The sequence below is a fragment of the Quercus lobata genome, chromosome 8 (assembly GCF_001633185.2).
Source record: "Quercus lobata isolate SW786 chromosome 8, ValleyOak3.0 Primary Assembly, whole genome shotgun sequence".
NCBI lineage: Eukaryota > Viridiplantae > Streptophyta > Magnoliopsida > Fagales > Fagaceae > Quercus > Quercus lobata.
The window spans coordinates 45,004,093-45,030,259 of NC_044911.1; the positions used below are offsets into that span (position 1 = coordinate 45,004,093).

At 34.4% G+C, this 26,167-nt stretch overlaps 1 protein-coding gene across 2 annotated transcripts; it reads right to left on the reverse strand.

Moving 5' to 3' along the window:
- On the reverse strand, positions 1-25,897 carry LOC115955809 (anaphase-promoting complex subunit 5). 2 transcript variants are annotated; one of them, XM_031074160.1, is made up of 20 exons: positions 25,520-25,897; positions 25,230-25,389; positions 24,973-25,094; positions 21,382-21,631; positions 17,906-18,083; positions 17,728-17,806; positions 17,519-17,604; positions 16,905-17,034; positions 16,737-16,769; positions 15,665-15,913; positions 13,045-13,122; positions 12,664-12,926; positions 10,749-10,808; positions 10,504-10,571; positions 5,199-5,304; positions 4,947-5,088; positions 4,241-4,339; positions 3,226-3,490; positions 1,481-1,548; positions 1-557 (listed from the first exon to the last, which is right to left on the reverse strand). In XM_031074160.1, exons 1-20 carry the CDS (start codon positions 25,688-25,690, stop codon positions 396-398), a joined length of 2,769 nt encoding a protein of 922 aa, XP_030930020.1. In that variant the 5' UTR covers positions 25,691-25,897; the 3' UTR covers positions 1-395. The 2 variants fall into 2 exon arrangements, with proteins under 2 accessions (XP_030930020.1, XP_030930021.1); XM_031074161.1 differs by lacking the exons at positions 1-557; positions 1,481-1,548 and having other exon boundaries at positions 3,367-3,483.
- Positions 25,898-26,167: the final 270 nt, after the last annotated feature.

The window sequence follows — 26,167 nt, forward strand, 5'->3', positions numbered from 1 at the left end:
AATACAAATCATATTAGTGGAGCATAAACTAGAACACAAAAAGTGAGATAGGATTTGTATTCATATGGTACACGATAGACTTGTTCCAATTACTATAGTGCCTTAAAAAGCAATTACAAGGACATGAATTACATAAATGCTGACAAAATTTTCAACGTAATAATCAAAGCCTAATTGCCCTACAAACTACAAACTACTCTGTAAATTAACATGGTGCAAAGCTGAACATTCTTGAGGAATAAAAAGAAAGAAACAAATAGAGAAGCATTCATTCTCCCCAAGCATGAAACCATTATATTTCCATATCTACAACTAGACACTTTAATTGGGAGAAAGCTGCCGATATCATGGATATTATACAGGCTTTGTCTAGATTAATATACAACTTGGCTTCATCATAAGACATTGAATAGAGGATCTTCATCGTCTAGAGGATTCTCAAGAGCCATCATGTGTTTCTTGAATGAATTTGCAGCTTCTTCCCTTTCCTCTAGTTGCCCCAGTTTGTGAAATACAATAGCCATTAGGTAGAAAGTCTCCGCTGCCAATTCGTGATACTGTAGACAATAGGAATTTTCATATCATATTTGAGAATATTGTACAAACCAATCATCGGGGAAAAAAAGCATCAATCCATACGAAAGAAATTTTAGTGAAGACACACAACAGATACATGATCAGCTGGAGGATTTAACTAGGAAAATCTAACATTCTAGTTTTGTACCAGGGGTTCACTGGTTCTAAATTTTAAACTAAAGATATATAACATACTGAAATGCTCCAAAACCAAAAACAAAAGGAGATACAACAACCTGAAAACCACTGTTTGATGTACAAGCTAAAAAAAATCTATTTGGGTCAATTACATCTAAATGAGCATTTGCAATGTGCACCCCAAATATCAAAATTCTGCAATCAATACACTAAACTATGAAATCATTTGCAGTGTATATCCTTAATTACAACAAAAACAAAATCTGTGAGCACCAACCAGCATCTGAATTGAGGTTAATCTAATATTTTGGAAATTAACTTGGATGGTGGAAGGACATTACAAATTAATCTTAAGTTAATTTAAGCCTCATGCTTCTTTCTAGTTTTTGGAAGCACAAACTTCAGACTCAGCAGAAACTGAAGAACAAAGTCTAAAAGGTGGGTCTGTTGAACTCTCACTATATTTTGCCATGAGATCACACAAGTGCAACATCAAAAGTATGAAAAATTATGTATTTGAACTGCTATATGTTAAAACAATATTTCACTTCATCACACCTATGGCTAATCTACATGATTCAGCAGAACTGGACAAAATGAAATTTTAGAAAGATTATACTTGCAGCTTTCACTATTTATAGGATACAGCATAATTACAGTTTTAGGTTTCCAAACCATGCTGTCTTACAGAATTCCAGATAAAACAGAAAACCCACAATTGGTTAACAAATGCATAGATCTTCTCAAACTCATAAGATAATTTTACCTCCAGCACTTGAAGCTCAACAGAAGCTTGACTCAAAGGATCCAGTACGACCTCAGAATTCTCAGAAACTGGTGAAAAAATTGAACAAAATTCTAAATGTATTAATTCAGTAAAATTAAAAATAAATTTTAATTTAACCCAAAAAAAAACCAAAGCAAGGGCAGAAAAAATAGGCATCCCTAATGAACAAAATGTTGCACCACACTGTTTATCTACAAAAGCATTATGATTAGTATTCTGTGTGAAGTATATAAACAGCTAAAGGAATAATTTGTGTACAGTATATAATGCTACATGAGTGATGAGACCAATTGTATTAATAGTCCCACAGCCCTGAAAAGCAGAACCTGTGACGGAGTTGGCAAAATTGACCTGACCTGTCAATTGCATTTAGAAACAGCAGAGTTTTATTTGATCACACAACATTTTTTTTTTTAATTCATAAGTTACACATGTACCAGTGGGTCTTGAGAATCCATGACCTCACCCTCCATCCCATTAATAATACTAGTAATGATACTCCTACATGCATTTAAAGATGAGGGTACATGCAAATTAATTGACATGAAATTAACGAAAGATCTTCAGTGTGTATCAGTCCTTTTTTTAATAGGTAATTAAAAAACTTGTTAAAGACCGAAAAAGATACTCCCCATGTACACAGACAGTGTACATGGGGATGCTACAACAGTCATCTAAACTTACATAAATCTAGAAAATGTTCCAATGAAAAAAGGAGTGACAACTCAAAGCAATCATTTAATCACAAATGGAACATAATAAAAACAGTTTTAGCTCCACAAACCAATGCTCAACCCCTTATAAGGAATAAGGTACATTGGTTTCATTCTCTCCAAATAGTCCACATAACACAGTGGAATAGCCCCCCATGAATCAGCACAATGATGTTTACTAAATCCCCCCTTCCAACAAGCCAGCGAATCCACCATCCACTTGGGCATATCCCAATGGAATACAAACAAACAACAAAACCCATAGACTTGCGCATAATCACACTGAAGGAGCAAATGGTCCGCAGACTCCCAATTGTTCTTGCACATGCAACACCACTCGACAATAAAAATATTTCTCTTCTGCAGATTATTCATAGTAAGAATCTTTCCTCTAGTTGTTTATGTCCATTGTATGACAACAAACTTCATATCCATCGTGTGACATCTTTGACTTTGTCTAGGTCATAAAAACTTCTCACACTTGAAATCATTCAACAAGTAATCATGTACGTCTATTTTATTTGGGGAAGAGGGAAAAAAAAACAGTTGTTAATGCTTCAAAAACCTCATAGGTAGCTTTTACAACCTTTACTAGCAACTATTACAATTTAGTGGAGACTAAATCGTATTTGTAAGGCCAAGAGCCTTGTGGCTTAATGGCAATACCTGGTTCTAGGTTCAAGTCCCCCTCTCCTACTTGTTGTAACTTGAAAGCCAAAACAGAAATCATATTTGAATGATAGTATGTGTTTTAATGCAAAGTTCAAACAAAGCTTAATATAGTAATCTAGAAAAAATCAGATTGGCAACCAAAGTAATCATGAAGATGAAATTCAATATCTAACTTAGAGCATAAAAAGTAATCAAAGTTACAGCCATTCAAACACATAATATATCAGTACTCCAAATTTTATCAAGAATGGTTAAAAAAATAGGTGGGGGTGTGGGGGGAGGAAGGTGGTTCTTAACCGCTTTGATATTTTAAATTAAAAGCAGAAAGACCTAACTTACCTGAAAAGCTTGGATCAGAGAGGTAGCATTTTGCTTCTGCAATATAGGCTCGAGCACGGAGCTCCAAACCTCCATGACCAAGAATCATAGGAAGAGCCCCCTGTATAAGACTTAAAGCTCTTTTTGCATGGTTTGATCCAAGTGAGAGCCACAACTCAGCCAGTGTGAGAGTGGCTGATGCTTTGAGAAGATCCAAATTAAATGATTGGCAAAAGGAGAGACTTGCCAATGCATATGGTAGACCTAAAACAGCATTTCCTGATCGCTGACAAAAAGAAATTAAGAAATGTTTTACCCGTAGAGAACTCAAACACAAAAGAAATTAGAAGAGAAAAATCATAGTAAAATATAAGATTGACAAATAACTCCAGAGCCACAAGGCCGAGAGGAGAGAGGTGAAAACACTATGACTGATCAAATCATTAAGATTTGTTAATACAATATAAAATCTAGGAAGCCCCAATACCAACACAAAACATGGATACAATACAACACATATGATACAGTGGAGAGACATTAATTACTTGAAATATATTATTTGGTATAATTCATGTCACTTTTAACTTAGAAAAATAAATAAAAAGCATCAAAATGTTGAAAATGTGCCTAAAAGTATTTTATAAGCAATAATAAGTAGCAAAAAAATATGTTTATCTTGATTTAAAATAAAGAAAATACGCAATACAGTAAAGAATGATGTTTGTACTACTTATTTTTTATTATCTTACACTTCCACAGAATAATGTTGGTGGGCAATGGGCTCTAATCAACAAACATTAGCAGGGCTGCCAAGTTACTTTGTTAAGTTTTATTATTATTAAATTTACATATGCAATTTTGGTTGGGCTGCTTTGTGCAGTTCACTATTCAAAAATTGGTTGTGCTTTTATTCATTTGCATGTGTGACAACAGGAAACAGATTTTAAAAAATAGTCAGCTTGTTTTTGCTAAGTAATAGTGAGCTTATTTAATCTGCCTTAACCTCCAAGGGATTTAGTCAAATGTAGCAGTGTACCTTGTGGACTTCAGCAAGCAAAAGAAGAACAGTGGCATTCTCAACCTGTAGATTAAATTTGTAACACATGCAAAACAGGGAGTGTGCTACTGCTGCTGCCTGCAAATAGCATTGTATTAAACAGATAAGAACCATGGGTAAAAAAAAAAACAAATACATTGAACCCCAGGCCTCTATCAAATAGTTACTTCAATAGATCATGCAGGATTATTAATTTTCATGCTAGGCTGTGCAATTTAGTTTTTCACCAAACCAAGCATCAATTTGCCCATACATTGGTTTGACTCGCATCAGCTTGACAAGACTAGATATCCAGAAACTCTAACCAACATCTCTATTTGTTTGAATAGTATTTTCATGTCTACCATAACTCTACCTTACATACTTATACTGGACATTCTATTACTTATAGCTCTACCTTACATACTTATTCTGGACATTCTATTACTTATAACTCTACCTTACATACTTAAACTGGACATACTATTACTTAGTAATTATACCAAGGTCATTACTAATTTGTATTTTGCAATATACAACACATCCAGCTTTTCAATTGGTCTCCCTACTAGACTTGATGTTTAGAATCTATTACAAGCTACAGCAAAATTTATTATAGGTTGCATAATAAAAAACTCTACTATAAATAAGGTAGATGGACCACACAAGCCTATGAAAATAAGTTAGGTGTATTGAAATACTAAACCTCACTATACTGGTTTGCAGCAAGCAATGTACGAGCATGGCGAAGGCTTGCTTCTGTCTTCAGCTCCATGTCCACACCAGTGACAGATGATGCCAAAACTCCAAGTTCATCACATACTTGTTGCGCCAGCTTCAGATGTCCTCTACATGAGTGTAATATTAAACTTATATCAAATATCATGACATATGTGAACAATTAGCATGCAGTATGTAAATTGAAAAATCATGAAAACAATGCACACGGTAAACTTACCGATGTAAAGCACGCTCATGGAGCAGCTGCAATTTTAGTATCAAGATTCGTGATTTTGATACAGACAAAAACTTCTCCTCTGCTAGTTTCAGAGCAGCAAAGGCCTCTAGAAATATAGAGAAACAAAAAATATAGTTCATCAAGGATGAAAAGTACTTATATGCTCACATGTCTATGCATGTAAGAGAGTTGCTACTCACACAATAAACAGCCTTACAAATAAATAAATATAGCAAAAACACAAGAAATTTTGAACAAGGTCCAATACAAGTAAATTTACCAGCTTTAAAAAGAAAAAAAAATAAAAAAAATGATAATAACTAACTATGGGGCACCACCTCCTTTTCACACTATGCACAAACAAAAATAAAAATTTATTAAAACAACTTTTAGATATATATATGTATAAAATTAATTAATTAATTAATTAACAGAATTTATTAATAAAAAGAAAGGCCACCAGAAGTAAACAAGGACTCAAAAAGAAAAACAAAAGAAACTAAAATTTTATAGTTCAACGACTCTTAAAAATTAAAGAAAGGAGTTAAGAAAAGAAATTAGATAACACCATCAAAATTGTGAAGCGAACTCATAATTCATAAACTATGACAGTACCACAAAGGCCATAATATGTCAGAATTTTCTCTCCAATAGATATCATCTAAGACATAAGGGAACTAAATTTTATATCAAACTATCCCAACGATCAATAAATGACCATTCCCAACATGTTACCATTGACATACCCATCCCAAGCATAACCTCAAGTCCAAGACAAATTGAAAACAAGTGACAAAAGATCTGTAGCAATGATGAATTGCAGGAAAATGTGGACCCACCCTCTAGCCACTTATACAAGTAAGACCAATCTACTATACCATTTTTCTGCTTTCTACGGTTATCCACCATTAAGGTTTTATCAGGTGTGATGCAGCCATAGAAGATTGATTGGCAATTACTTTGCAAATTTGCCTATTCAATAGTTATATTATGTGGTGAACTCGTGAAGTCCAATTGAAGCAACAGTCATGTGGATTTAAAGGTCTAGGCATGAGTCTTCTAGAGTTAAAACAGGTTTTTATTTGAGTCTTTATTTTATTACTTATGATCAATTTTGTAGTCAGGGGCAAATATGTAATTCCAATCAATTTATTTATTGATAAAAAAAATTAAGAGAAAGGTGCTACACAAGCACACAAGAAGTATACTGCTGGCACAACAGAAAAAATAAAATAAAAAGAAAGAGCAAACAAAGACTCTAAGAATCAAGGAATTCAAGGAAACCCCTCAACAGTATAAGTCAGAGATTGCGAATTCCTAATCATATAAAGTCTTCAGCAATAGATACCTCAGCTTTGCCACACTTGATTTTTGCCCCTCAAAGCACCTAGCATTGCACTCTCTCCAAATAGTCCACATGAGACACAAGGAGCAGTTTGCCAAACCCTTCCACTACCTCTCCTTCCAAACCGCTTCTTCCAACATGCTAGGCTAGCGAATCATGCACTGACTTTGGAATTACCCAAGAATCTTTAAAAAGACTAAAATTCATAGACCTCATCCCTCAAGCCACCACACAATGTAAGTATAATTTAATTACATCCTCCCCATGTTTCTTGCACATGAAACACCACTCTAGAGTGATAATGCGTGTCTTCCTTAGATTGTCAATTGTCAAAACCCTCCCTAACGCCACTCACCACAAAAAGAAAGACACCTTTGGGGGAACCTGAACTTTCCAGATGCTATTCCATGGGAAATCTCCACCACTTCCCCTCAGAACCTTATAATAATTCTTCACTTAGAATCCTTTAGTTGGCGAGGGGATCCACACTAACTTCATTCCCAGGACGGTTCTTATTTATGTAAAGATCTTCTAACAACTGTGTCACTAAATCTGCTTCCCAATCCTACTCTGCACGAATGAATACTGGATTCCAATAACATTGGTCATGTCTGATCTCAACATAATCTGCCACCGTGGCTTCAGTATCTCTCGTTAATAAAAACAAGTCAAGATATCTCTCTTTGAAAGTATTCTTTCCCTGCCATAGATCAAGACAAAAACTAACTTTAGTGCCATCTCCAACCTCACACCTGCTATATCACTTAAGAAGATTGTCCCATCCATGTCTTAGGTTTTATTTTCTCAAAGTCCAATTTAAGTCTTTTATTAGGTTTTTAGGTTATAGTCAAATAGAAGTCCTACCATTAGTACAAAAAAGAGTATATGCATATAGCATAAACACTGAAAGGAAATGGAATTAAATAAAATGAGTGATAGAGTATAGGGCACATTAACCTTATTGTTCTTCTCCTATTCTCATCTCTCTCTCTTCTCTCTTTTGTTTTTCTCCTTCTTGTGGTACAGTTCATGGGTACATTAATTTTTTTAATAAGCTGTTCAAGGGTACTGTTTATACAGCCCCTAAACACCATAAATTGTCTCTTTTTTCTTCTTTCTTACAAACCCCAAATTAAGTCCTTCCTGTTACCTATCAAAACCCTAACTTTCTTTTACCAAATAGCCATTAAGAAACTCATCAAACTATCTTTTAATTCCTAACAGAACCCCATAACCTTCTCCTCAACAATTATAAATCAAAACCTACAAATTCTCCTAACCCTAAACCCACCACAAGCACACACATGCAAATTCCTCAATTTTGTCCTGCATCAAGGTGCTAATGGACTCTTTACCTCCAATAGCACTTCCTCCCCTTGTAAAAAACCAACCCGGTGCACATGCAACTTACCAATAAATAAAAGGCTTACTCAAAGTCACCAACTAACTGATAAAATTCAGTTAATATGTACTCTCACCTGCCACATGATTTGTGCACTCAAAGAAAACAAACCAAAACTCAAGCGACAATGGAGGTCAAAAGCAACCCAGGCATGTCACCTAACCCAACATTAGGGTCTGTAATGTTCAAACACAACTTAAAATGGACGATGGAGGACTTCAAGATTGGGGTATATCTCATTTGGCCTTTGTCAGCATCCATCACTGTTACATTGGCACACAACACCACCATCTCTTGCAACCTCTTCTTCCCTCCAAGAACCTCCCCACAACAAACCTGATCGGTCCACAATCACAACATGCAACAAGGATCTCCCCCTCTCTTCATTAGAAAGAAGCAAAGCGGGAGTAAGTTTTCGTATATAAAGAGGGAGGTGTGGCATTTATTGAAAATAGCTAGGGCAATTGAGTCATTTTATAAACTAGTAAGTTACCTGTGCAATGCATGAATAATGTTGTAATATTTTATGTAAGATGGTTTTGGAGAATGTTGTAAATGTATTATAGAATAATTGTTATAAAACTTTATTACTAATGAGTTCATCATAAAAAGCAACAATTCTAAATTGCACACACATATCCATTATAATTATTCAATTAAAAAAAAAAAACCCAACTTTGGAGGAATATGATAGAATAAAAGTTGATATAGAATGTGTCTTTTTCTTTCTCCTTAACTCTAAAACAAAATACACATCCCAAATATTCACCGTCAATTACATCATTTACAAAACCCACAAATCCACAACATTTGACCTTAACATCAAAATCATAATTGCCATTGTCACTCAATATAAAATGCAAGCTCCCCTTCCTTGGTTTTAGCTAACTCACATGGATTAGAATTAGATGAGACACAACGTTAGAGCTAGGTAGATGTTGTTGAAAGATTGAAAGTAAATGATATCGTTTTCAGTCTGTATGTATTTGATATGGGATGGCATGAAAGGCTGTGCGTAAGTATATATAAAGGGATAGAAGAGCAAGAGGTGAAAATGATGAGTTAAAATACAAATAGTTTTGTGTATATGTGTGAGGGATGAAAAGTCTTAAAACATTGAACTAAATGATACAAAGAATATTTATTATTTAATTAGAAAAATCTTGAAACATTAAACCAAATGAATCAAAAAGTTAATATTTAATTTGTTCTTATTTATAATGTGGCATTTGAGAATATTATTTCAATTTTATAATCATAGAATGCGCTATATGGCAAAACCTCATGTTTTTCCACATGAGATCTCTGCTTTTATATATATAAAGGGGTAGAAGTGCAAGAAATGAAAAAATTGTGAATTGAAATGCAGAGTTTTGAGTGTACGTGTGAGGGATGAAAAATTTTCATACATTGAACCAAAAGATACAATGAATATTTATTTTTAATTAGAAAAGACTTGAAACTTTGAACCAAATAAAACAAAAAATCAATATTTAATTTGTTCTTATCTCTAATGTGGCATTTGAAAATACTTCTGTGGGTGCCAATAATGAGACTGTTAGGCTCAACCTCACTTGGGCTCACAATTTATTTATAAAGTGGGTTTCAGGATTTCCTACTTTGGGTCGTTCTCGGCACAGAGACTCAAAGTAATGTTTCTCCTCCCTCTCTAAACGACTGTTTTTTCTCTCTCTTTTTTGAACCCCTTCTTCTTCGCCAACTTCTTCTATTTATAACTTTAAGTTAGTGGGGAGATCATGATTACTGCCATTGTTAGTGCAATTGAAGGTCCAATATTATTTGTTATAAGTGGATGTTTAGGTGAGAGTGGAATGCAACGATTATGGCCTTGGAACTTGATTCCAACTCAAGTGAATTTGCTCGGTAGTGATGTTCCCCAAGCATCCTATAGTACACCCGGACAAGGTTTCACTGATTATTCGGGAAATTTTATGTCGAGCATAGTTCAGGGACAGAGGTCCAAAACTCGTATTTTTTTAAGGTAGTTTCAAGCAGAGCTTAGGGCGATAGGGCCGTGCCATTGGGCTTGATCCCAGGGCCCATTTGGGTCTTGGGACCTCGATGCCGTACAACTTCAATTCTCTTTGCATAGAATGCATCACTTAGCAAAACCTCATACTTTCTCACATAAGTTTAGTTCTCTACTTTTATGTATATATGTATATATATATATATTGATTGATTTCATCAAACCTGATTCAGCTTCTTACATGAGCTAAAATTTGGCTTTTTCACAGACCCTTCAGATTAGAGCTTTAGAAAACCATAAAATATGCTCTTCAGAGGAATTAAAAGAACTTTACTAAATTTTCTCTTGTACACCCGCGTGGACATTGGTTGCACCCAGTTGCACTCATTTAATGAGAATTGTTTACTTATCCAAAGATTCCAAACAAGTAACTATACAATAAGGATTTCATAAGGTAACTAATTCTGAATGTTAACAATCTCTCACAAACAAATAGTATATCAACAAAGAACACTATCCCAAGAAAATGCAATCTCATGTTAAATGTTGGATAAGCTTTCAATCTGACCTTTGTATCCTCTAAAAACTGCTAAATGTTGAATGAGCTTCACATATGCTAATGCTGCATCAGATGAGCTGAGGATACACAAGAAAAGGTAAGGTAAACCCGTGTTTTATAACATTCAGCCCAAAAAAGGAAAAACCTCATGTCCAATAACATTTGTGTTGAAAAAAAGAGGTACTACAATTTAGGAAAGAAATGGCGAAAAATGCGAACAGGATGATCAAGTGATACTTTCTGCTAAAGATTACCTTGAAGCATCAGTAAAGCAAGTTGCATAAACCAGTGCATTTATTCGAGCAAGAGGGGCACTGATAACAGCAGGGAAAAAAAAGGATATCAGAAATAATATCAAGGATCCAAGAATTCCCAAACCTATAACCACAAAATTAAGAACACAAACACGGCATCACTTTGAATTTATTACAACTTGTATAGTCGCTGAATATTGAGAGCTATATATTTTAGAGTTTACAATCCAGGAATTAGAATTCCTTAAGAGTTACCAATCAAAAAAAAAAAAAAATCCTTTAAGAGTTGACATTTATATTGTTCAAAAACACTAGGAATTTTAATTATTCCATATCTTAAGTAACAATAAATTTTATAAAAAAAAAATTATATTTCAACTGCTAAGGCCTTATAACTCAATTGACACCTTCTAATGTTGCTAACAAAGACATCCAGAGTTCGAATCCACTCCCCCCCCCCCCCCCCCCAAAACTATTGAATTGTTAAAAAATAAAAATTAAAAAAGTATATTTCAATCATTTAAAATAATCTTACACACACTCATTTAGTAACTAAAAAATAATGCTGGACCATTATGGATAGTCTTGTAAATAACCAAAATACCCTTGAACATTGAGGAACATTCTATTTGGGTGAAAATTTTTTTTTTTTTCCTAAAATTTACTCTACATAGTTTTATAGGGAAAGAGTGAAAAGTTGAATTTAAGGGTCCGTTTGGGATCCGCTTATTTTGTTGAAACTGAAAACTTTTTGCTAAAAGTACCGTAGATAAAGATAAAAGTTAGCTGAAACAGTACAGTAAGACCCATAAATAGTACCAAAAAATGTGACCATGAATAGTAGCAAAAATAAGTTAAATAGTAAAATAAGTTGGCAAAAATTATTTTTGCCATACACACACTAAGTATAATATTAGTAATTCTCACAAGTACAAAATATTGTAAGAACTGAAATTTCCTACATAAAAGGTGGGGGACTTGAAATCTTGCACGTTATGGAAATTGTAATTCTAAAAAATTATGTCAAAGGAACAACCAAATTTTCACAAATTCCCAAGATTTTATAATTCTCATTCCAAACTCTTGCATAAAGAACACACCCTTAGAGGACTTGTTGGGATTAATCAAAACTTAGAAATAGATTCAGGTTTCAAGGTTTCAATTAGTTATCATTATAAGCCGCAAGTATGTTCACATTGTTTTTAGAGAAAATTATGTATTTAATGCTATAGTTTAGGGGTGTAACAAATTAAACCCTAAGGTTTCGAAAAGTAACAAATTAACCCCTAAGGTTTCGAAAGGTAACAAATCTAACCTCACCCCATTGAAGTAGATTGTGTATGGGTTTTAAAATAGGATAGGGTTTAATTTGTTAATTTTTGAAACCTTAGGGTTTAATTTGTTAATTTTGAAATTTCAAGGTTTAATTTGTTACACCCCTAAACTATAGCATTAAAAACATAATTTTCTCTAAAAACAATGTAAACATACTTGCGGCTTATAATGTTAATTTTTGAGGTTTAATTTGTTCCACCCTTTAAACTATAGGATTTAAAATGAAGTTTTCCCTGGTTTCTATCATATGCCGCGTTCTACCCGCAATGTCCAGTCTTTATTATCTAAGAAATGATAATTCTAAGGATTTCCCCAAGAAAATAGAGATGCCTCCTATGTTCCTGTAATATGTTATATGTGGAAGTGTGGCTGTGCATGCACAAGCACGGGAGGGCATGCATGCATGGAAGTATATCAATCTGATAATTGTTGCATCTAAGAAATCAACTAAAAATCAAGGTATGATTCCTTGTTTTCCTATTTCACTAGGACAATTCACTAACAATAATTATCAAAAGCTTTTAAATTTAAATAAGCACAAAAATGAACAAGAAATAACAGGGTCTAGAGTAAAGATCACCTGCCATATAACTCCCAGGCAGTGGCTCGAAGTAAGTATGAAGAACCTATTAATTGCAATACAGATCCAGGAATTGAACTGGGTTGCACACAAAACTGGAAAGCATTTTCATTGCTTCCAGATCCATTCTCTTGGGACAAAATTGCTGAACCCAATGGCTTTTGTAAATTCTTAAGCCATGCAGTACTAAAAGCACCATCAGTTGTCATTGTTGAACTTTCAAAGCTAAATTCGCTAATCAGATGAGAACTTAGCCTCAATTCCTGCAAACATCACACAAAATAAGAAAAAGAAAGCAACAGCACTAAGAAATCAAATTATTTGGAATTTTATCTGAAATGGACAAAAGACAAATGATAATCATCAAATGCCTCATGTTACCTTGCAAACATTAGTGGGGCATGTTCTGAGTTTCATGGAAGCTTTAGGACCAAATGATACTAGAGGCCTTTGCACATGCTGCACATGATGGTAGAACATTTTCAATTTACTAGATGCAATAATATAAAGCCATTAGAAATAAGATTCCATTCTACTCCCTAGATCTCTCTAACATTTTTTTTATATAAGAAAAGAGTTTATTGATATCAAAAAAAGGGGAACACCCTAGTACATAGGGAGTGTACAAGGGGTCAAACAATCAAGAACAGAAATTACAAGAATCTAAGAAATCAAGAAAAGATAAAAATGATTGGTTCCGCAAAGCAGCCAACCAATCAATTAAAGTGCTAAAGAAAAATAGCTTCAAGTCTGATATGGATCTCTCCTTATCTTCAAAGCACCAACTATTTCTCTCCCTCCAAAGGCACCACAATAAGTAATGGGGAACCATCAACCATATATACCCATTTTGATGATGGCCTCCCTAGATCTCTTTAACATGTAACTCATCACGTCACAGGGATCCAAAAATATGGGTTTTCTTTCAAATATAGCTTCAGAAAGATTATATATACATGACATGAAGTAATGTGTCACAGTAATTTGTGGCACACATTTTGAATGGATATCACAACATTCCTAATCCTAAAATTTATCAAAGTTCAATGGAATTATTAATCTAGCAATGATTCAGTAGCACTTCCCAAAAACATTCCCCATGCTTAAATCGAAAATAAATCAAAACCATAAAAGCTATTGATCTTAACGTTTTTAAGTATAGAAACATGTGTAAGTACACGAAAAGGTTAATCCAGTGCAAAACCAAGGGACCAATTCATTTATGCACAAGAATTTTTATATAAAAAAATTATATAAAATAAATAAAATAACCCTAACAATTTATTTACATTCTTGCATGAAGCTGTTCCCAGTATATGATACATAGATTCTCTTCATGCATCCCTAATATCTTGCATTTAGATAATAGAGTATTTATTTATGTATATGTGCATGATGGGCATGTGCACATACAAATGCAAACATAGTGGCAAATGCCAGTATTTGGTGGGCTGAGCATTCCCTTCCAATTGGGCATTTATGAATATAAAGAAATATTTGGAAAAAATAATAGAAAACATTAATGTTTCCTTTCTATTTAATTTCTGTTCCCTGAACATTATCTCATACTAATTAATCCACATTTGGCTAATTTCAATTAGCCTGTAAGCTACCATATTTGGTAACTTCTAGAAAATCAAAAGGGTTGTTTGCACTTTACACTGATCCAACAAGAAACGAAAATATATTGTTACATATGTCCTTCTGGAATTCAAATTAGCCATAAGAATTCAATAAGACCCATTCTAGAATATTAAGAAATTACAGAATTGCCCTTGATACATAAATTATAATAAATCTTTCTCACTGCCTCCTGCATCAGGCAGATCACTGGATGTTTCTACTGATGCTATACTGTGGAATCCATCTTTTCTTTTGGCATTTCAGGCGAGTTAGAATCCAAGGAATTTTCTTGTATGAATAGTTTATAGTAAAGATTCAATGTGAAGAGGAGGATAGGATGGTCTGCTAAAATGCTGTACTTGTAATCTTTTTTTTCTTTTGGGCACTTAGGTGATTGCTATCAATCAAAGGATAGACCTTAGTGCGATGGCAAGTTCCCTCTACCCAGAAATTTGTTGCAGGTTTGAGTTTGAGAATCAAACTCTCCAACTTGGGGCAATGCTACCTATCAACCATATCTACCAAACCTCGTAAAAACGAGTCTTGTGCATTGAGTAGAACCATTTTGGGTGATTCCTATTGATCAAAGGAGATGATGGACAAACATGGACTTTAAGTTTAATGCATCACCACAAATTGGATTAAGTTGCAGCAGTAACTCATGCATAGTATTTTATTTTATGGAGGACAAAAAAATACATACTAGTAATATCCCAATATTGCAGGAATCAAATAATCAATTACAGCTCCTTATGGACATCACATAGAGTAAAATTCTTCAAACATTTGACTCTTCAAAAGTAATTTTATTTGAACCTGAGAAGGACTATATCACTCCACTTCCTCCACAGTTTATTTAATTATAAAGAGACAATTCTCTAGGCAAGCAGAGGTCAGAGCTCGGAGAAAGTGTTGCGAACAATCCAAATCATAGGGGAAATATCATGTCCCATATTTCTTATATATGAAAGCCTTTTGTAGGTGCTCAAGTAATTGCTATTGACGCCTTAGTGTGATGGCAAGAGCCTTCTGCCCAACCAATTTGTTGCAGGTTCAAGTATGAGAATTAGTCTCTCCAAAATTGCAGTAAGTCAGGCTGCTTACCACCAACCACCCATCCCAGAGCCCATAGAAGTGGGACCTTGTACATTAAGTATGACCTTTTTAGGTGATTGCCATTGACGAAAGGAAATGATGGATAAACAGGTAACTTAAAGCACTAAAACAAAGCGGATTAAGTGGCAATTGTAACTCATGCATAGTTTTTATTTCCATAATTCATAATAGAAATACATTATCACTACCACTTTCAGGGGAAGACATACAAAGAAATTTTACAATGAGATAATCCACAAAGTATAGTAACTCCAATTCTTACCGTTAAATCAAATTTAGCCATTGCAAGATGATTGGAAGCCACCAATCGTTTCAATTTTAGACTTTCTGCTCTCTTTAGAGACCCTCTCAGGAGGACAAACAATTGTTGCTGGACAGAAAGCGAAATGCCTATACTGGTCAAAGGTGAGAATGATGACCCCAGTATCCCAGCTGTACTTGAGACCCCAATTTCAGACAACAAGTTGCAGATAGCTGCTAAAGTGTATGCAAGACAAGTATCATTACTTAGCTGCACAAATTGAAATAAATCAGTCCTCATTGTGCAACAAAAAACTGAAATAAGAAAGAATACAATCTGCTAGTGCTTTGCAACAAATAATCCCCCATCATATTGTAAATAGAATGCCCAAATTGAGCTTCAAGTTACACTTGGTGTAATCCATGGGGATGAACCCGCTCTCTAGTTTCATATGCTCAGGTAAAAGCTATTTTCCACATCTTTTAAACAAACATTACATATTATTTAACATTAATTTAAACACTAGAAAATCAGTCTGACACTGAATTGATCTTGCATCTACCACATTACCAAGAGGAAAGCCAATTCCCTTATTACTATATACATACCGCAATATTCACATAAAACCAGAAGCTATAATTCTACTTTAGCTGAGCCGCTTAATTAAAAATTAACAAAATTCAACAGATTCCCAATTTTTTGAATAAATGATTAGGATTCTTTGAGACTTAAAGCTATATTATTTCTCCATTTTTTCACTAAAAAGATTAGGATTTTATATGCTTTATCATTGTTTGAGTTTTGTTATAATATTAAACCATTCTCAAATGCTAATTTAACAATCAACTGATCCAAACTATCAGCAACAAATCTCTAAAAGCTAAAAGCAGATGGGATATACTCATGCAAGAGTCCAATAAATTACAATCTGGTAATTTTTTTTTATTGGTCAGTAGTACATGCACCTGGCAGGTCTTGAACCCACAATCTCAACCTCCATCCAATTCTTACAAGGAAAGAAGATACCATTTGAGCTAGAGCTCATTGGTTACAAACTAGAAAATAAAGTTAATTACATAAATAAGGAGATTACCTGTTGAGAAACACGAACTGCTTCAGTCAAAACCTAAAGAACCAAGAAAAACAATTGTCAAACAATAGCAGGGGTATAAAGTAGAATGCTACAAGTCTACTTTCATAAATGGTACAGAAAATGGGCAAGAGGGTTCTTTTGGAAGGGAAATGCATTCCACATGCTCACCTCCAAAGCTTGCTTTGGATGCCCAAACTGAAAATGCATCATCCCTAGAAACAATAAAGCAATTTCATATCTCCCAAAACTATTGCTACCAGATGCAGGAGGAACAAAATCAATTCCTTCTGTCCCTGCACTTTTGTGCCAACATTTTTTCAGATTAGTTCATTTTTCTTAAACCTGAATTTATAACAAGAAGACAAGGAAATAAAGTTAAAATTGATAAAATAAAAAAATTCTTAGAGATGTATTCTTTGCTGCAATATAGAATTTCAAATATAGACTGCATTTTAGATAATTTATTTTTAGTTAGTGTTTCCATAACCATTTGTATGCAAAATAAGTTGTCAGATTGATTTTTTTTTTTTTTTAAAGTAGTCAAGCCACTGAATACTTACATACAAATAGTTATGGAAACACTAAAAATTAATCTGACAACAACTTATTTTGCAGAAGCTTCTTTTCAATATAGGTACACCAGGCGGCCAGACCTCAGCTCTCCATTTTCAGTTTGAAATTATAGATATTTAGATTAAAACATGAAAATTTTAGCCACGATAGAGGCAGTTTACCTAGTACAACATTCACAAATTAAATAGCAAGCTAAAATCCAGATTTACCTGTAATCAAAATAACGGAGAAGGTTCTCCAAAGCAGCAAAATAATCATCATGACAAAGGCTATTCAAGTAACGCAAGAAGTGAACCTACATCATAATCCAGCCAAAAAAAAAATGCAGCAGCACCATATTAAAAGTGCAAGAAACAACAGAGAGTAGGAGAAAATTACCAAAAAGAAAAGCATTAATAAAGAATGAAAATTAATTTACACGATGAAGCTCTGGTGCCAATTTATGGAGCTGCCTTAAAATAAGTTCGAAAGCATTCAAAGAGAAAGAGCTTCCATTCCTGCCACGAGAATAAGGATTGAGAACTGAGATTCAGTACAACCTAAAGTGCAACTTCATAAGTTCACAAACAAAACTTTAATTTAGGAATATTGCTTACTTTTCAAGTGCATCGGCCTGCTCTTGTAAGTACCCTTGTATCTGCCAGTTTGTTCGTAGGAATATTCCACTATTGGGCTCAAATTCTCTTAATGCATAATCCGGAGGATGCACATATGAAGAAGCCTCTCCAACTTTGTCACCGTGCTTGGATTTTGGGTCAGCAGGAGCTTCAATATCTGCACGTTTAGATAGCTAAATACACTATTACCATTTCCTTGCCTCTAGACATAAGACATCAAATTTTAAAGAACAGGCATGATGACCTTAATCCAAAATACTGAGGTGGAGGGAGATGCGACCATTGGCAAACAATCTTGGCATGAGAAAGTGATGAGGGAGACAAAAAGAGATATTTACTTTAATTTAGTATTATTTCATTTTGCTAGTCAATTGTATTTTATTTTAGGCCCTAGTATCTGATTAGGTTTATATGTACTTTTTTTTAAGTTAGGGTTAATTAATGATAAGACAATTAGGGTTTCCTACACCACAAAATTAGGGTTTCATATCTCTATATAAGCAAACATTGTACTCCAGTCAAAGGGGAAATTATTTTGATGAATGAAAGATATTTTGTTTTTTTTGGTTTGATGCCGACTCCTAACAGTTTTCTGCTGCTTGGTGTTGACTCCAAGCAAGCCTAGATGTTGGCTCCCAAGTTCTATCCTTTATTTTCATTTTTTCTTTTTTTGGTTGCAAAGTTCTGGTTTATCCTGCATCAGGGACACTGTCATCTTTACATCTTTGGTTGATTTTAAGGACTTCTTTCAAGGCTTTTTTTTTTTTTGGGGGGGGTGGGGGGGGAGATATTTTGACAATAGGCATCCTGTTTCATGGCTAAACAACTTTGGGATGATTTCAGCAAGAGAGTAGAAAACACCAAATTGATATCTTCTCTCTTTCTCTAAACATTGCTGCTAAATGTATTGATAGTAGACTAAAGACAGAGATTCTAGGGGTGTTGTGTAAGTTGGATGTGGAGAAAGCATATGATCATGTGAATTGGGGTTTTCTAATGTATATGCCCCAGAGTTGTAGGTTTTCAGAGAAGTGGAGGAAATGGATTGTGTGCTGCATTTCTACTGTTAAGCTTTCCATTCTAATTAATGGTAGTCCTTCGGGTTTCTTTGGAAGTTCTAGGGAGATTCGGCAAGGGAATGCTTTATCTTCGCTTCTATTTGATGTTGTTATGGAAGCATTGAGCCGTATGTTGGAGGTGGCTGCAACTGCTGGTCAGTTTTCATGATTCTACGTACACAATATGGCTGGTACTTCAATGATGGCGTCTCATTTGTTATTTGCGGATGACACTCTTATTTTTTGTTATGCTGACCCTAATCATTTAGTTACTTTAAGGGAGATTCTGCCTAGATTTGAGGGGGTTTCAGGTTTAAGAATTAATTTAGGGAAATCAAAATTGGTTCCAGTTGGAGACGTGCACAATCTGGATGATCTGGTGGGGTTGTTGGGTTGTAGGCATTCTTCCCTTCCTTTGAAATATTTGGGCCTTCCTTTAGGTGCTAAGTTCAAGCAGCTCTCAATATAGAATCCAATTTTAGAGAAGATGAAGCGGAGACTAGCAGGTTGGAAGAGGCTTTATTTGTCTAAAGGGGGTAAGGTAACTCTTATTTTTTATGAAAAAGGTGATAAGTACGTAAGGTGTTAGCCTCTTGAGGTTTATTAGAAGTGGCCGGTTGAACTTTTCTAAACTCCTACGATATGAGGTGGGTGATGGTGCTAGACTGAAGTTTTGGAAGCATGTGTGGTGTGGGGATTGTACCCTCAAAGAGGTTTTTCCAAAACTTTACTATCTTAGTAGGGCAAGGGATGCTTCAATGGCGGAGGTAGGTTATAGGGTGGTTTGGTGGAAGGATTCATTGGGATGTTTGATTTCATCATCCACCTCAAGATTGGGAGCAAGAACCTTTTGATCGGTTTATAGGCATTGTCTACTCTTCAACTGTGAAAGGGGTTGGCCCTGATAAGGTTTTTTGAAATCCAACTAGGAGTAGAGGCTTTGAGGTTAAAGGATTTTATCTTTCTTTCTAACCTCCAACTCTTACTTCTTTCGCTTGGAGAATGGTGTGGCAAGCGAAGGTTCCTCCAAGGGTAGCTTTTTTTCTCATGGTCTGCTTCCTTAGGGAAGATTCTTATAATTGATAACCTTCGCAAAAGGCGTATTATTGTTCTTGATTGGTGCTATATGTGTAAGAGGTGTGGGGAGTCAATGGATCATCTTCTTCTTCATTGCCCCATAGCATTTGAGTTGCAGTCTTTGGAGTTTTGTTTGTTTGGAATTCATTGGGTTATGCCACATAAGGTAATTGAGTTGTTTAAGTCTTGGCAAGGTAAGTTTGGGCATCATAGCAATATAGGCTTTTGGAGACTTGTGCCACATTTTTTGATGTGGTGTATTTGGAGTGAGAGGAATGCTAGATGTTTTGAGGGATGTGAACGATCCTTGCTAGAGATTAAGTCTTTCTTCTGTCATATTCTCCTTGTTTGGGGTGTGGTTCTATCACATTTTTCTTGTTTTTCCATTCCTATTTTACTTGATCATTGTAACCTTGGTTCTTGATTTTTACCCCAAAGTACATCCCCAATATACTGGGGTTGGCTTCTTATTTAATAAAATTTTTCATTACCTATCCAAAAAAAAAAAAAAAAAAATGTAATCTAGCAAGTATGTAATAGCAAGTTCTTTCATGTAATCAACACTAACACAATCAACTTCAAACAATCATAAACAATGTTGTTGAAAGCATTAGGTGCACTAAAAAACAAAGGCCCTTTAGAGCCTCGGCACAAAGCATAAGTGCAGGCCTAACTAGAGAAGCACACAGTTTTTGAATATAAGTATAAGGGCTTCTAATAGAAAGATTCATCACAAATAATCAAAAAAGTCCCGTTAGCAGAGCATCATGCAATTGCACAAAAGTTGTACGTTCAAAATTTCAAATCCTACATAGGCTATTCCAATTTCTTTACATTTTCTACATTGCTATTTTGATCAAGATTATCAATTGGCAACAACATAATCAACTAATAACATAAAAAGTTAAACATAATATTTTATACAACTCTGTTGTGCTTTACAAAATATATTCAACTATGATAGCGATGTTCAAAACAAAAAACACGGTTTAATCAAAATACTACCAAAAGGTAAAGATCAAGGCACCAATATAGTGAAAAGCAATGACTCTTATGCACAGGTTTAGAATTTAGGGTTTTGGGGTTTTAAACTTAGGGTTTAGGGTTTTAGGGTCTTATTGGCTTAACTATGCAATAATTCAATCATAGCATACCTTCCGAAAGCAATCTTAGGAAAATTAACTACTTGATTCTCTATTATCTTCACAAGCTCACTTTCTTACTAGTTTGTCATCAAACAAAAGGGGCAAGGGGCTCTATGGCCTATGCTTTTATAACATCTATACATGCTTTACAAGTAAAAAAGTTAAGTGCTTATACCTTCAACCAAATTAAAAAGTGCTTTTGGTGCATGAAGATGAAAAGATACTCTCTCACTAGCCCTTTTTCTTGCTTCAATTTCTTCGGTAACTTTCTTGAAGACAAAATTTTCCAAGTCCATGTTTTCATATTCTGGAAAGGCCTCCAAATTGCTACTGGAATCTTCAAAACACGTTGTCTCATAAGAAGCACAACTTGAGAGGGCTTCTTTACAATATACCCCTATATTTGTCAAAAGGTGGCACACACCCTGCACTTCAAAATAAAAACCAAGAATGTTATCCTAAAAGTGGAAAGAGAGAAGTAAAGCACATATCTAACATTCTATTTGTCCCATAAAGGCTTAAATTACAACACAACTACAAAGTAGAAAAAATAAAGTGAAAACAAAAGGAGAAAAAGTAAGCACATAGATTTTTTTGAAATAATATTTGAATAACTTAGAGAGCTGGAAAAGAATAATATCAAGGATAGTATGATATGTGCAAGAGTTAATGTCAACTATTAATAGCTCTAGCTCTTAATCCTTTCCATTGCTTTTCCAGTTTGCATCCGATGTTAAATTAATACAAAAAGTGAACCAGCGGGAAGCAGATATGAAAAACGTAACAACAAAATTTTTTAATAGTAATTACACACGCACTTAGTAGGCCTTAAACCCACAACCTCACTCTCCACCTTGCTCTTATAAAAACAAAAGATCAAAAATAAAGAGAAGAGAGAGAGATGAAGGAAAGATTATTGAAGAATATATCCCAACTGTCAAAATTAAATAAAAAAATGTACAATTTAGCACTAAGACTGATGTATCTAAAAATTAATACAACTTTAATTAATAAGAAATACACAGAAAGTTATTACCATAGACAAATTTATTGTATTATGTTAAACAATGAATCATATTTTCTTTTAAGAATTTTTTAGAAGCAACTTTTTTTTTACAACGCACATCATTCCTTTCTTCTTCTTTATTTGCCTTCCTGTCTGCCTCTTTTGCAACCTTTTTTTTTTTTTTTTGCAAACCTCAACCATACTTTAACATCAGTAGCAGCACTATCAGCTGATCAAGAATTCAGCTATTCTAACAGAATACATTATTGCTTTTTTGGCATCATTTTTTAACTTTGGATAGAAGAAGTCTTTAGGGCCATAAAATTATTATCCAGAAAAAACGCCCACTTAGCTTGAAGCATTTGATGCAGATGGCAGTTAGACATCTTTTCAAGAGATGTATGGTAACAGATAAGTAATCTTGTGATAGAAGGCAAACAAGTGACCAACTTTAATTTGAATAAAGCATGGAGGAAGAGGAACTGACTGTCATCTCTATGCATTTATTGCCACTGTCTAAGCAATCTTAAGAAGTGATACACTTATGAATTGGGAATGGCAGATTTCTAGAGCAAAAAGTGAAATTTAAAGTTCTTTCATGCTGATACTGAGATTTGTTAGCATGCACGTGTTTCAGAAATGTGTCTAACATGACTGTTGAAAGTCAAAAGGTTGACTGACTGCAATCTAAGATACCTGTCAATTAAACTGAAAGGGCAGAATGTTTAACACTTGTAACTGACAAGAAAAAGTAATTTGCATATAACAAGTTCAACTCCATTTATTTTGGGTGGGTGTAGTATACATGTTTTTGTGTCCATGTTTGAAAAAGGAAAGAACCTGAAAAGGTAAATGAGGGCAGAATCTGGCTAAAGCTTTGCACGATATACATTGGTGTAGAAAGCTGGGACTTGGGAGGGGGATTTTTTAAATCCATTGGAGGCAAGATGGACCTAGGACTATCAAACAAGAGGTAGCCGACCCCATTTCTTAAATTAAATGCAATGGGATTTTATCACAATATTCTGCTTCAACAGTAAGAGACCTAGCCATTTAAGGTAGTGTACACTTCTACTCTTGCATATGATGCCTATGCTTGGAAAAAAATGCCTTTTAAGGGTCTCCTGTGGCAGATCACCAGGATTTACTTTTCTAGGCATTTGATCAAGAAAAAGCTTTGATTTTCAAAAGCACCTCAAGCCTCCAAATCTCAGCATATTCTGGAAAGAGTAAATGAAATACAAGAGATCATAATTTACCAGATAAATGGACAAGAAGGTATTTCCCCTAAATGAAATGGAGAAGCCTCTATACAAATACTATTGTGAAGAGTTGATGAGACAAGCTAGAAATTGACAGGCATTTGACAGAACAAGTCCTCACAATTTGACCACAACTCAGAAGGAAGAATCAGAATTCAACCCTATCTATGGATAAACTTGGCCTCAATTTTTTAAAATTAAGTTGGGTTTGGATTAAGAGAACCCTAAGAAAGGATAATATCTTTTCAAATAACCTAAATATTGGTCAGACAACAAAACTATTTGGAGAATATCTTGCTATAATTCATGTAAATAATTTATAATCCTTCCCTTTAAATTTCTCTGTTGTTATATGACCTTGCATCACTCTGAAAGACTACCTACAATAGACACACAAATTGATAAAGGGAACAAAATACATTGGCAAACTCAAGGTAGTCAAAGGCAAAAGGCAACCTTAATGGTCCGTTTGGATTGAGGGAGAGTAGAGTAGATTTAGAACAAAATTAGCTTTATTTTTAGCCAACTCTACTCTACTCCCCTCCACTCCCCCCTCCATCCAAACAGGCCATAAGGTTCCAAGGCATTGTATCACACAAGGCGTGAGGCAACAAAAAGGCACTAGTCTGATTAAATAAAAGCACCAAATTCTAAATATAGTTATTATACATATAGGACTTAAAATCATATGCATCTAATGTATTGAAATATTATAATCATTTGTTGCACAAAGAAATATATTAATTGATTTCAAAATATGCTTAACATGGTTTAAGCTCTATTTATCATTATAACAATAGGTTTTACAATAAACTTCTATAAATTAATAAATCTAACAATAAGTTTTAAAACAAGCTTTTGTAAATTAATTAATACAACAATAGGTTTTTTTTTTTTTTTTTTGATAGGTTAATCCAACAATAGGTTTTATAACAAGCTTCCAATAAAAAAGTTAGAAATTAAAAAAGGCTCTCACCTTAGCCCCTTTTACATGGTTTAAGGTGCTCGCCTAGGCTCTAAAGACAAGCACCTAACAAAAGGCTTTGTCTTTGACTGCCATGGGCAAACTAAATAAAACTACATGTGACTAGAAGTGAGGAAGTGATACATGCAATAGATATATCTAACAACAGAACCAATATAAGTGGTCTTCAAGATAGTACTTGTATTTAAAATTTATGGTGATTTAAGTTTTAATAGCCAAGATTCACTTTCACATAAGTGCCGTCTTTGGTTAGAGAGGTAGTGGAATTTGGAAGGTTCCTTCTCTGAATATCTCAATGTAAACAGTAAATACGACATTGAGCTTGAATTGTAGTCAGTAAGGACACATCAGATTAACTAACAATATAGAAAAACTACAGTAGATAATTAAAGATTGAACCTTTAAAAATATATATATGTAACTTTCATTCACAGCCAAACAACAATGAAACTGACAAAAATGATGGTGAAATCAAATGGAGGTCTTTCAAAATGATATTGGAAAACATAATACCTCAAATGCTAACAGATTGAAGGCAAGTATACAACGACGGAGAAACATCCCTAGGTTGCTAGCAGGGTCCAAAATAACCTGCTCATCTTCCAAGGCACCGGATTCAGGGCTGCCAAGAATCCCTGAACAACATTATACATAAAATTAACGAACTATCCATATCAGACAATTACAAAAGTAAGCAATGTGATGTGGTACACAAAATCGAAGACACGAAAAAATGAGTCACATTGCTTTTTAAATTGGGACCAACTCACCTCGCATTTCGGAAAAGAAGTTAAACAAGTCATCAGGTGACGAAAGAGCCGAAAGCCTAGTTGTTAAATGATCAATGAAACGAGGGTTCAATACGCCAAAAACTTCCCTCAATTGACCAATTAGCTCGTCGAGTTTCGGCTCCAAAATATCATCACACGACTGAGAAAACAAAAAATGCGAAATTCGAATGTAATTACTACAAATAAGATGATTCGTTTTTGCGAAATTCTAGAGAGAAAGAAGAAGTTGAAGTGAAATTAAAGAGAGATTGAAGTGAAGGCGGTTTTACCTTAGTGAGAGCTAAGAGGAACAAGCCGAGGCGGTTGTGCTGAGCGACGGAGGCGAAAGGGAAATGAAACGAGATTTGGGCGGAAGGAGCGTAGATCTGAAGGAGAATGCAAACCGAAACTTTGTGTGGCGTGATTGAGAACTCGCCTGGCGGTTTCACAATCCCTGCCATTTTTTTGAATTTTGAGACTCCAGACTCAGACTCTCACTCTCTCCCACTCTCTTTGCGTTTGTATAGTGAGTGAGTGAGTGTGAGAGAAATATAAAGGTGTTTAACTTATTTGGTTGTAGGGTGGTCGATAATGGCAAATAAATTTGGTTAGGGTTTATGGAGGAAGAAAATTTGGGGTTTTTAAAAAGAACCGGGAAAATTGATGTGCCGGAGTTTATCTTCAAGTAGCTATAAATTATAGGGAGTCTATTAGCTAATTTTCTTTTCTTCTCTCTTTTTTAACTTTTAAGGCAAATTTTAACGTTTTCAGCCCGACAGTTTTTGGTTATTTTCAACTTGTAATTAATTTAGACTATTTAGTCAAATCATCAATTTTCTTACACTTTATTGGCGATCAAACACAAAAAAACAAATTCAAATTATCAATTACTAACTCTAATAGACACACATATTAACTCAACAACTAAAACAAACCTA

Excerpts from the sequence above, each read along its gene's own strand:
- LOC115955809 (XM_031074160.1), bottom strand. The coding sequence starts at position 25,690 with ATGGCAGGGATTGTGAAACCGCCAGGCGAGTTCTCAATCACGCCACAC. Across the intron at positions 25,390-25,519 it reads TCCTCTTAGCTCTCACTAAG|TCGTGTGATGATATTTTGGA; the intron begins GTAAAACCGCCT and ends TTGTTTTCTCAG. Across the intron at positions 1,549-3,225 it reads CTCTGATCCAAGCTTTTCAG|TTTCTGAGAATTCTGAGGTC; the intron begins GTAAGTTAGGTC and ends TTTTTTCACCAG.